General features: G+C 39.3%; 2 protein-coding genes across 2 annotated transcripts in view; both read right to left on the reverse strand.

Annotated features, from left to right (window-relative positions):
* Positions 1 to 260: 260 nt before the first annotated feature.
* Positions 261 to 13,168, reverse strand: part of LOC129425993 (E3 ubiquitin-protein ligase TRIM39-like) — a 315,525-nt gene continuing 302,617 nt past the window's right edge. The window contains exon 4 of the mRNA XM_073856695.1: positions 261 to 1,841. Coding sequence (XP_073712796.1) covers positions 1,306 to 1,841 — 536 coding nt within the window. The 3' untranslated portion in view covers positions 261 to 1,305. The remainder of the gene's footprint in view (positions 1,842 to 13,168) is intronic.
* LOC141351263 (butyrophilin-like protein 3) lies at positions 7,764 to 10,991 on the reverse strand. The gene is made up of 6 exons (XM_073857916.1): positions 10,911 to 10,991; positions 10,336 to 10,686; positions 9,888 to 10,160; positions 9,643 to 9,750; positions 7,986 to 8,051; positions 7,764 to 7,768 (listed from the first exon to the last, which is right to left on the reverse strand). Exons 1-6 carry the CDS (start codon positions 10,966 to 10,968, stop codon positions 7,764 to 7,766), a joined length of 861 nt encoding a protein of 286 aa, XP_073714017.1. The 5' UTR covers positions 10,969 to 10,991.

Below are 13,168 nucleotides of genomic sequence, written 5' to 3' on the forward strand. Positions count from 1 at the left end.
ATCCAAACAGCGCCGTCGAAAACGTGACGTCCTTTAGGGATGTAACCAATCGCTCGCTCGTTCCTCCATCAGCCAATGACTTCATGGAAAATATTGATAGACAAAACATGTAGCCAATTATATAACGTATTCAACAATGTCTGTGTGACTTTTTTGTGTGTGTTTTACTTCATTCTGTGCTGCAAGAACTGACAGACAGATGACGTCAAAGTACCGCGAGAGCGAGTTGAAATTAAACTACTCCGTAAGATTTCTTGAAGAGCTCTTGCGGTACTTTGACGTCACCCGACTGTGGCGCCGCATAAAGTCAAACAAGCCAGTGACGCGGCTGACGTACGATGTGGCTGACTGTTATCTGTTCCACCCCAGCTTTTTTTCTCTTTTTTTTGTGTGCCCGAGCTTCGTTTACAGTCTGGGGAGACTCACGCTGTAAGTTTGAAAAAAAAACTTAGCAAAGATGTCTGAGGAACAGGTCAGCCGCCTCACTACAGTCACGTGACTTCACAACAGAACCAAAAGAGAAGACAATGCTGAATAAAGTGGTAACTCTTGCTATTTTTGGACCAAAATGAAGCCCACTGATGTCACATGGACTACTTTGATGATGTTTTTATTACCTTTCTGGACTTGGAAACCGTACATAGATTTTCAATGGAGGAGACAGAAAGCTCTCGGACTAAATCTAACGTTAAAACATCTTAAACTGTCTTCCGAGTTTAGAACGACATAAGGGTGAGTCATTAATGACATTATTTTCATTTTTGGGCGAACAATCCTTATTTAGTAGTCACGCTGTTCCCTTTGGGGGCGGGGTATGTAAATATACATAGATAATGACGCCCCTCGCTGCACGCTAGAATCTCCGGAAAAACAAGCCAATTTCAACCGCAAAATGTAGCATTTAAATATACAAAAACTGCTATCTCAAACATGGAAAGGCTGCTTCGTTATCTCAACTAACAGATTCTGCAATAAAACAAAAATCACAAATTTTGAAAAAAATTATAACTTTGTTTCTCATTATCTCGAAACTTGTGCTGCCGACTTGTGTGATGGGTCACATATTTCTTTTGTTCTTATGGGCAAAAGACTGTGAATGACACGACTGTGTGATTGTTATTCACGTGTTTGATTGTTATACAGCATCACATGTATGTATGCACAAAACAAATTTCTCTTAGGGGACAAAAAACGACCATCATCATCCATCATCAAATGTTTCTGAAAATGACACACAACCATGTGTATACAATTCCAAGTTACACAAATAACTTGAGGGAATTTATATTTTTAGATCAAATCTCATTAGAGATCACAGATGATGAGTGGTGCAGAGTTCACAGACCAGACATAAAAAGCAGGATATAGTTTCTCATTAAAAGATTGATCACTGAAGGTGTAGATATGACACATAGACTCCACATCATAAAAAGAGACTCGACCCTCCTCATAATCCACAAACACCCCGACTCTCTGAGGCTCCACACTCAAGGAAAGAGAAACAGATGATGGACCCTCACTAGCCTCATACTCTCCTATAGTCAAACCAGCCATCCAGTATCCACTCTCAGGATTCAGCCAGATCCTCCCCTTCCTCTCAGCAGATTCTCTGGCCACACCAACAAACCACCTAGTTAACCCCTTCACCTCCACCTCATAGTAAAAACACCCTGAGGTGAATCCTTCATTTCCAAGAACACAGTGACGATAATCAAACTTGTTATTTGACTTTTGATCTTCATCCTTTACTGTTCCTGATTGTTCTTCATATCTCACTTGTTTCCCATCATCAGACACAATGAGATGTCGATGAGCTGAATCAGGATCCAGAGTCACATTCACTGTTAAAATATTGAGATTTCTGCTTTACAGATGAATGTTGTAATAATGATGATAATAATATTATTAGTTTGTAAACATCACTTTACAGAGAAATAAACAAACATAAACACACTGCATAGAGACAATTAACTGAAACAAAAATAGACAAACCTGAACAATAAATGACAACAAATGAACACAAATGAAAAATATAAAGAGGATAACAAACAAATTCAATGTGTCAATAAAACCACATACAGTCTCATCTAACAGCTGTAGATCTATAACACTTTAATTATGTCATCAAACTTTAACTTACCTGCAAATTTTCTTAACAGTGATTTCACTAAAAACAGAAAGACAGTAAAGAGTTAAACAGAGATCATAACAGAATTATACTTCAGATTAAGAATGAGATCAAAACATTTAATGAAATGCAAGTTTGTCTAATAATGAATCATTTAATAAAGACATTGAAAATAAACTCACAACATCCTACTGTCCCGTTCTCTATCAGTGAAAGTCTCTCACGTTCTAGAGAGTTCATGAGGTAAAGAAAAAACAGATTAAGTAAAGTAACACAACACATTAAAAACATAAAATATGTTGTCATGTTTTAATGAATGATTTTATGTTTGTTTGTTGTTTATCAGAATTTGATTTGATCATCTAAACCAGGGGTCTCAAACTCCAACTGGCTTGGGGCCATTTCTAAGACAGACATTTCATCGGGGGGCCGCAGAGCTATTTTAACGTTCAAAAAAGTACAATATTTCAGTAAATGTCGTGTTTAATTTCTATTATTTAATGTATAATATTACTTGAAAATGTAAGCAGTGGTTTTATCTTTTTAATATACATTATTTTATAAAAGTAGCCTAAGTAAATGTTTTTTTAACCTTATCTTAACTAAGACCTATTAAAACCTTGCACTAAACTAACACATTTAATTCCTGTATACATTTACAAACTATTATAAAAAAATGACCACTAGTAAAGTTAAGTGTTTCTTTTTTTATTTATTTTGGATTGTTTTCAGTCATAGTATTGATTTCATTATGTTCTTTGTTATATCAGTTTTAATGAATTTGCCATTATATATGGAAAAATATTAATAAGTGAACGTGATCATATGTTACATCAGCTAGTTGGACAGAAAAAATAATAATACTGCTCTATGTGTAATTGCATAGCAAGCTAAATAATAATATATTATACTTCATTATATACTTCATTATATATAGCAGTATACATACTTTTATCCTCTGTACGTTTCTCCTCCTCTTTTCTAAACCTGGGCACTTTGATGGCTCTTTTTCTTATCTGTAGTTTAAAATGTGTTGCATTACTACCTCCATATGCGGTGTCTCCATTAGATGCTATAACTTTATGTGAACTAACCCCACCACAGCTCGGTCTTCTCTGAGTAACAGCTGAGTATCCACCCGGAAGTAACAAATCTTCTCTGGACAAACACTACAAAGTCCCGACCGGATTAACTGATCGCATGGTGACAATGATATGATTGACGCGAAGTTCAGTTGAGGAATTAAAATCCAATCACGCATTCCTTTATCCTCGACATCACGGAGCGTGCGGTTAATGGCTGTGTAGCACCGGGTGACGCGACCCACAACACGGAGCGCAACTTCTGCTCCCGAGCACTTTGGAAAGTAATGCTTTGACTCGTTTTAACGCGTTGTTAGACGCGACATGTGAACGAACACTTGAACGTTTAAATCAAAAATCTAATGAATATAAAACAAAGTGAATAAAAATCTGTTTACGCAAATGGCCCGCGGGCCGGGAGTTTGAGACCACTGATCTAAACTTAAATCACACAACAGACACACAGATGTTTGTGTAAACATTTACAGTGCAGGTGGATAAAGTTTGTGAACTCTTGATCATAATGACTGAGTTTCTCTCTTTTATCAGCAGTAACATCCACTGAATGTTTCATGTATTTCAGCTTCACTGGTCCTCTTTACATACACTGTAAAACAAATCCGTAGAAATTGCAGCTGGGTTGCCGGTAATTTACAGTAGATTTACATTTATGTTATTTACTGGCAAGAGTTTGTTCAAAGTAAAATGAACATTAAACATTTACAAGTCTTTGTCTTTACAAAGTAAAACTAAAAAAACAGCATCAAGCAAAACATTCTGGGAAACAAAATCTGAGGCAAAAACAGAAAAAGGTTGATGATGATTTCTGGTTCCCAGAATGCTTTGCATGAGGCTGTTATTGTATAGTTTTATTCTGTAAAGATAAATACTTGTTAATATTTAAAATTTATACAACAGTTCTTTCTGGTTCTCGAATCTGATTGGCTAAGACCTATGCGATATTGTGCTGATATCGGCACTGTAACCGCTTCACCTTTCGTATCATTCCGCCACCTAGTGAATGGAGGTCCTAAGCAGGCTCATCTCTGAATGGAAAAACACAGACGCCCTGTTTGTAAACACTCTCCGTTTGTCTCATTAGTTTACTAGCTCGTAAATCAGTCTGTGAATCCCCAATCGGAAGTTATTCCGTCAAAGATCAGCGCTCTTGGATGTTACGTTACAGTTAATGGGAGAAATGTCTTGTCACATCGTGTGGACGATTAACACTTGGAAAGAGGAATATAAACACTCGTTTTTTTTTTCTGGAGCTATATTTCTTATCAGAACGTGAAAACACAGTGAAACTGCAGGTAAGCACCGCAGCTTTTAAATGTGGACATTGATCATTTACTTTATCGTGACCTGACTATTAAAACATGTTATGAGATATGGCCACTGGTATATTTATAAGCAGCATGCAAAAACATCTCTCTGACACTTATAAAAAACAGTTTTATATAGTACTGACAAGAACAAAGTTTAATAATAATAATCGAGTGCTCGTATCACGTTAAGAATAAATGAGAAAGCAATAGTAACGTTATACAAGTAGTTTTATTAACTTTTACCTCGCGCCAAAACAATAACAACACAAAAGACACTAAATATGAATTAAAAAACAAGTAACAGTTTGATCATGACACTAAATACTGCTGATTTGATCTCATTTTGACGATCATAAACAAACAAGGCCAACATGAGAGCCAGGGTATCTCTGTCAGAAATGTAGCCCAGAGAGGGCGGTGGTCAGCGGGGCGAGTGAACACTGATGTCCGCTCATGCTTTGGTTCTCATTCGTACCGAATCTCACTAAGCAAACGTTCAAACAGGCGCTATCTTTACTAATCGACTGCAGATTTAAATATAATACATATACATTCTCGACTGAACTAATCTTAAAACTACACTTTGTGACCAAGAAACGGTAATATAAAGTAACGGCTTTTCTGTCCATTGAGTTGTTATGAGCTTCAAAGCAGCCGAAAGTTTTACCTGTCATTCTGGCCGCCCTCAAATCCGTGGCGGAAGAAGTAGTTCTCAAACAAAGAGGCTTTTAAAATAACTCCGTTGTTGTTTTCTAGTTTTCGTTTTTCAAACGTGTGCCGTCGAACTGTTGTATAAAAGCAATATCGCTCTCGGAGTCGTGCGACACAGCTCTACATCATCACGGCTGCGACCGCCCCCGGCACTCGGCCTGCGGCCTCGTGCCTCTGGCCTAATCACAGCCGTGATGATATAGAGCTATATCACACTCCTACTCGAGCGATATTGCTTAATTATTTAACTTTGAACAAACTCTTGCCAGTAAATAACATAAATTTAAATCTATTGTAAATTACCGGCAACCCAGCTGCAATAACATTGAAATTTCTACGGAATTTTTTTACAGTGTACAAAACTCTTTGGGGCGGTTTTCCGGACAGTGATTAGAATAGATTTCCTTTGTTTTGCCTCAAAATGCACACAAGTAATGTTTTTAGTAAGGCATGTTTGTTAAAACTAGTTATATTTCGTAATTAAACTAATCCTCGTAATCCTGACTTAAGCTAATCTTTGTCCGGGAAACCACACATTTATGTTCATCAATATTACTGAGATGTAATTGTATTTGAGATGATGTTAAAGTATCTCAGTCAGGTTGAGATCAGGACTCATGGGTCACTACAGAAACTGTTTTATCTTCTTCTGTTAATCTTGAAGCACAGATGACCGCACAACTCCTGATAAATGTTTACTGTATATGACAACACACAGTCCAGGACCTAAGACTGCAAACAATTTTAAATCATGATGTTTGTCTTATTGTGAACTGTGAACATCAAGACTGTTAGAAATACTCTTTATAACTTTATATAATTCACACAATTACAATACAGCTTGAAGTTCACACTGGGCAGTGATTCTTGTCTTCAGTCTTGTGTCAGTAGCTACGTTTACATGGACACATTTTACCTCCATCGGATTAAAATCCTTCCGATTAATAAATCCTATCATAGCGTTTACATGAACACTTAATAATGTGATCGGATTGATGTGCGTGTTTATATGACACAACAGCTTGTTCGACTTCATGCAGCGCCGTAAGAACCTTCAGCCGGATGACGTCAAAGTACCGCGAGAGCGATTTAAAGGAGATTCCTCCGTATGAGTTGAATAGCTCTCGCGGTACTTTGACGTCATCCGGCTGAAGGTTCTTACGGCGCCGCATGAAGTCGAACAAGCCTAATATTTACATCAGATTTGATCATTTGACATGCGCACATTGCACAAATATAGAAAACACCCATTCACGTGTGCCCAAAAAGCGTATTTTACTTCACGCAGTGCTGCAGAGACCGTTAGCGAGAGCGAGTCCAAACACACGCGTTTGTGGATCAGAGAATAAACCATGGACTGACCTGACAACGCTGTCGATCGGTGGCTGACTTGAAGCAGTGCATTCCGGTTAGTATTTTTGTCCGACTTCAGCTGGCGCTGCAGGCACGTGATTGTGTCATATGGTTTTTAAGTACCGCGAGAGCGGTTCGAGATCAGCCGCCTGAGTAAGCCAGCGCAGTTCGCGAAGAGGAGCTGCACGGGCTGTAATGACGACACAGCTGTTTCAAGATTGGTCGGATTCACCACATGACAACAATCACGTGTGTTTCGTGTGTATTTTCACGCCCTCAGTTCCACAAATGCTCACAAATCTGTATTTTTATAACAGTTAAAGCTCTTTTCATGTAGTCGCGATGTTATATTGTGCCATCTTCATCAAAATAAAATGGATAAAAAACGTAGACCCCACTACATTGGTATTTAAATAATATATGCTTATGTTGAACACTTTATTCTTGTAAAAACACTGCTGTAAGCCTCTTCAGTTACACTCATGCTCATACACGGACATTCAAAACAGTATAATTCACTTTTTATGTAGTTTACATCTTACAAATCATGTTTAATGCGATTAAGCAAACAAACGGCACGTGATCAGCCATGCCTGACGTAAATGCAGCAAGCTACGGGAACCACAGCGCGTCCGACTTCACGTCTCCGTTTTCAGCTCCTCCCCGCCTGCACGCGGCTAATCTCGCCGATCGGTTACATCCAGCCACAGCCGATGTCGAACACACCTAATCACTTCATGTGACTTCCTTCAACAAAACAAACTCAAATATTTCCGTCACATGTCATTACGGCAATCTACGTCATTGCACGTGTGAATATGCTCCACACTACCGTCCTGCAGGTGGCGGAAATGCGCCTTTCAGTGGGTTTACCAACCGCCATTAAAAAAAGAAAAGATGGCACATGCGCAGAGCGTCCCAGTTTCAGTTATCCATCCGATCAAGTGTATACATGTCCTGTTGAGCGGATTACAAAAGGTATAAACCACCCCTAACAAGCGGATTAGATTTTTAATCAGATTGGCACTTTTTAGTCCGATTGAGGTGTTTACATGGAGCATTTTTATTCAGATTGATCATTTAAACGGATTACAAATGTCCATGTAAACACAGCTATTGATTAAACTTCATGTTAAGTGTAATTCACACACATTTATCACTCTACACTGTAAATATGTTTAACACAGTTTTTAAATATAGACATAAAACACATAAAAACATCAATGTTATTTTAATAAATAATAAGCTAAATGTTTATGTATCTGAATTACTGTCAAATTAAATTAAATACAAGTGATTATAATGTGATATTTTATCATGAATCAAAACTGTTTTTAAATTAAGAATAAATTAATATTATAAATAACCAACAGACAAAATCACCATTTTTTATTCTCATTTCTTCCCTCTGTAGCCTCTCTTCTTCTCTCTGTTTCTTTCTCTGTAGTCCTGAAGAGAAAAAATATTAAACTGATTTAACTATTTCTTAAAAACTTCAGGACTAATAACTACAGACATCAGGCCTGGTGGGCCGCTTAACTTTTGGGCACGTCAAGTTTTTTTCTTCACATTTGTCACGTTAGTGAGTCTTCTCTTAAATAACACTACACACGTTCCGCATTCTGACACCGCAGCGCACTGCCTCTGCATGGGTTGTACCATGTGAGGGAGTTCTCCCCTTTCCTCCCATAGAGTTGGTTTGGTCGATAGCACGTCTTTTCCAAAACTTTTTTCAGGTAGGCAACTGCAAGCGCCTACCAAGCGTGCCGCCCAAGCCCTGAAAAGTGAAGCCAAAACGTCTTGATCGCCCCCCAGTGACTGGACTTAGTATAGGTCATAAACCCCGCCTCCCCCATCATGTTATTCAATGGGACTTGAGACCAACTAAACAATTTAATTACACTTCAATTATCTTTTCTCTGAAGCTGGTTTCTGTCATTTACTGTAGTTTTTATCACGCTGATGTAAATTCAATTTTTTGTCTTTAAAATAAGTTTGGTTTTACTTAGTTTTTTAATGCTATAAAGCTTGATTTCATTGCTTTACTTCCTGCTCACAGGACTGGTCCTGAAATTGCTACTGCGCAGACTCAAGACCCAAGATGTCAGCGCCGTATCGGGACACTGGCGGCTTCACTTTTCACAGTTTTTTTACAGTCTATGGCGCCTACCGATAGCTAGGCCGGCTCTACCGTAAAACTACACGTTAGGGAGGATGGGTGGAAGGAAGAGGCCAGGAGGGGCTGAAAAGGCATTTGAGGAGGATGCTGCTAAATGTGCCAAACTTAACAATTTATTTTTTTTATTAGGCCTATGATTAGCATTAGCAATGTAATTATCCAATACTGTTGTCAACTTATTCACAAGCAAAGTATAAAATGTAATTAAAAGCCTTTTGTGTATCACCCAAAACATGGCGCTTCATAGACTTTGCAAATATTATGTAATTTAATATTGATAACAAAACTCAAGCAAAGTTTGCAGCAAAATTACTTTGTATTATTATTTTATTTTTATTACTATTTTCTGAAGTGAATAAGTAAATTATTATTCAATTTTTATTTAACTTTTACATTATAGGTTGAACCATGGTATTAATAAAAAATATACAAAATAGTAAGAGCTGAACTGTTGCTTCATTTATCCACTTTGAAAAAAGTGCTAATTTGGAATTACACTATGGAAAAGTGGGCCGGTCTTGGGCCTGAAACTCCTGGGCCGAAAAGTAGCCCCAGCCCTGACAGACATACAACCTTTTTTTATAAAGATTATTTTGTGGTTTGAATTTGATTTACCCACTCGACACTGTGATATCTTTACAGGATAATGTATGCAGTTCAGCTTACACCACACAGCACACATCATTAAACTGTCTGAAAATATATAAATTATTGACTTTTAAGCACTACAGTATGAGAAGTGAAATCTCAGATCACGGTGTGTTCAGTTGAAGATGAAGTGAATCTAAACTTGAACTAACTAACCTTAGGTCACACTATATACAGTACATACATAATAAATATAACAAACATGAATGTTACCTCTGTGTCTATAGATGAACACAGCGATCAGTAATCCAGCGATCACACCGAGCACAGATCCAACAGAAATCAAGATCACTGATGACCTCAAAGAGTTAAACATTTTACCTGTAAAACAAAACTGTCTTTATTTAATATCATTTATTATATTCACTTGAATTATGAATATTTTTTATGTATTACTGCATCAAATCATCATCAGACAAAATAAACCACATACTCAGAATCAGTGTTTGTGTACTTACTTGATGTAATAATCTCAGTCTCCATCATGTGATGTCTCAGTTTGACTCTACAGTGATATTTACTGTCTCTGTTATATACAGTGATCATGTGTTTCACTCTGAATCCATCTGTGTGTCTCTGTTTGTCTGTATTTTCAGATGTCAAAGTGACTCCTTCACTGTCCAGCCACACAAGTTCAGGTTCAGGGTACCAACCTTTAGATTCACACTGAAGATAAAGACCACCAGAAACATCAAATCCATCTACAGTGATGAGTGGAGGACTTCCTAAAGCTACACATAACAAAAACATGAAAAACATTCATTCAGTGATTATTTATGTCTATAAACATGTTTTTCTTCTGGCTACTAGTGATTATGACAACATGCATGTACTTAAACCAATACTGAACATCACTTACAAGAAAAATAAATCTCATTCAATGTTAGTTTTCAGTGGTTTGCTCGCCTTCAACTCTGAGATCAACAGTGATGTCATCATAGTTGGTTTTGGACTGAATTAAACACTTATAAAGTCCTTCATCAGAGATCTGAACTCTTGATAGTTTAAGTGATGTGTTTCCTTTCTGTAGTTCATCTTTAAACACTTCAGTTCTTCCTCTGTACGACTGAAGCTGATTTGTGTTTTTATCTTCATGATCTTCATAGAGATGAACTACTGAATCTTTGAGATCAAGTCTAAACCACTCGACTCTCATGTTTACAGCACTGATTTGGGGTATGAGAGAACAGGGCAGAATCACATCTTCACCAGATACAGTGAGGAGAGGAGATGCAGGTCCAACAACAACAAACTGATCTGTAAGAGACAGAGAACAGGTCTGGTTTCAATATTAAAATTTGTTTCTAAAGAAAAAATGTATGCGAAAAATGTATAGCATATATCAATGACCATTATAACAATAACTCAGCCATTTCCTGCCAGTCTTAGGAGCAGGCAACTTTGGGATTACAAGCCAGACTCTCTAACAACTAAGCCACTACCCCCCCCCCATGAGTTTGTTATAATGTGTGAATATTTACCTGCTGTTGAATCTGTAATTCCAATAATAACCATCAGAGTCACACAAATGAACTTCATCACTTCACAACACAGCTTCTTAAAAACACGACAAAACAATAAACACAAGTTTATAGACAAACTTCATCTTTATACCTGCAATTTTTCCGTACAATAAAACAGATTAAAAATTAATAATCTGTTAAATTGTTTTCTGATATCTACCTAGAATGTATCTAACTTTATTAAGTGCAAAAATGATCCAGAAAAGGTTTAACATGTCCATTTACAACCCTAGGATTTCTCATTTGATTAAAATGTGACCGATCACGGAAAGTAGGGACACAAGCCGGATCTGGGGCATTTTGAGTTATTCATAGATTCTGAAATTGTACTCTCTAAGCTTTCCAACGATGTGTAGCACATGGAAATCTGATAATATTTGGAGAAGTTGTGGCCATTTGAATGTAGGAACGTCTCGGTTACGGATGTAACCCTCGTTCCCTGAAGGAGGGAACGGAGACGTCACGTCGTGACCGACGAATTGGGAACTCGCTTAGAGAGACCAATCTGCTTCGAATACTACAAAAAACGCCAATGAACTTGGCATTGAGATATTTGCATAATGCTGGCGCCGCCCCGCCAGGTGCGTATATAAGGCGCACGTGCAAATAAGGAAATCAGCTTCTGTTCGCTGAGAAAGCCGGAAGGTGACCGGCCTAAACAGCAGGTGGCAGCACCTGTGGCGACGGGACGTGACGTCTCCGTTCCCTCCTTCAGGGAACGAGGGTTACATCCGTAACCGAGACGTTCCCTTTCAGTCGGTCACTACGACGTCACGTCGTGACCGACGAATTGGGAATCCCTACCAAAACGCCACTAGGGGCTGACCTCTTCCAGTGTCTGCGTAAAGCCCTCCGGTTCCACTTAAGGATAAGGAGAATTAGGTTTTAAGGCAGAAGGCCGGGCACTAGATGTTCCTTTAACCCCACAGTAGTGCCAGCGACTGGGAAGCGCCCTACCAGAGCGGAATAGGAACGCTGCGGAAGCCACCGCCCCGTTAAGGGCTATTGGTGGGCGAAAGTCAACCGTAGTTGAGGTAAAATGACAGCCGTGGCTGTGTAAGCAAAGCAGTGCTCTGCTAAGGGAAACGTGGGCTAGTAGGATTAACCCCACGGAATAATACTCACAAAGGAACCCGTTGGGACACAATGTGGGGCCCTGGCCAAACACGTAGGTTCGTAAGAATACAACTAGTGAAAGGCTGACAGCCAATGCTCCGCAACAAAGGCTGTCAAGGCAGTGGAGGGAGCAAATCAAACCATTACGCATTTTTGCTCTGTTAGCCTTCCATACTGAAACTCAATTTGGAGCCTCAGTCGGAGGCTGCAAGCCGACTTGCGAGTCTGCTCTCCGTGCCCTCCCTGGTGAGGAAAGAACACGAGAGGATACAGGCTCGATACGAACATTGTAAAATCTAATGAACGTATTAGGTGTCGCCCAACCCGCAGCTCTACAAATGTCTGTCAGCGAGGAACCACGAGCTAATGCCCAAGATGAGGCAACACTCCGTGTGGAATGCGCCCTCAGTTTAAGGGGGCAAGGAATGCCCTGCAAATTGTAAGCAAGGGCGATAGTATCAACTATCCAATGAGACATCCTCTGCTTAGTGACAGCTTTCCCTTTCTGCTGGCCACCATAACAAACAAAGAGCTGGTCCGAGGTCCTGAAGCTTTGCGTGCGGTCCACGTAGAATCGCAGTGCGCGTACGGGGCACAACAAAGCTTCTGTTGGGTTTGCCTGCTCCAAAGGCAATGCTTGCAAGCTCACCACCTGATCTCTGAAGGGAGTGGTGGGAACTTTGGGCACGTAGCCTGGTCTGGGTCTCAATGTCACGCTCGAGACAGCAGGACCAAACTGAAGGCACGACTCGTCAACAGAGAATGCATGTAAATCTCCTATTCTCTTCACTGAGGCCAATGCTAGTAGGGTCAGAGCCTTCATAGATAGAAGCTTCAGACTCACAGACTGCAAAGGCTCGAACGGAGGACTCTGAAGTGCTTTCAGCACCATGGACAAGTCCCAGGGAGGAATAGAAGGGGGGCGCGAGGGGTTTAGCCTGCGAGCGCCTCTTAGGAATCTGACAACCAAATCATGCTGGCCCACTGATCTGCCATTAATAAGTGAGTGATGGGCAGATATAGCGGCAATATCAACTTTAATATTGGAGGGTGACAGCCTACCGTCTAACCTATGTTGAAGATATAGAAGCACGACGTTA

Source organism: Misgurnus anguillicaudatus, chromosome 19 (assembly GCF_027580225.2).
Source record: "Misgurnus anguillicaudatus chromosome 19, ASM2758022v2, whole genome shotgun sequence".
In the NCBI taxonomy this organism is placed as follows: Eukaryota; Metazoa; Chordata; class Actinopteri; order Cypriniformes; family Cobitidae; genus Misgurnus; species Misgurnus anguillicaudatus.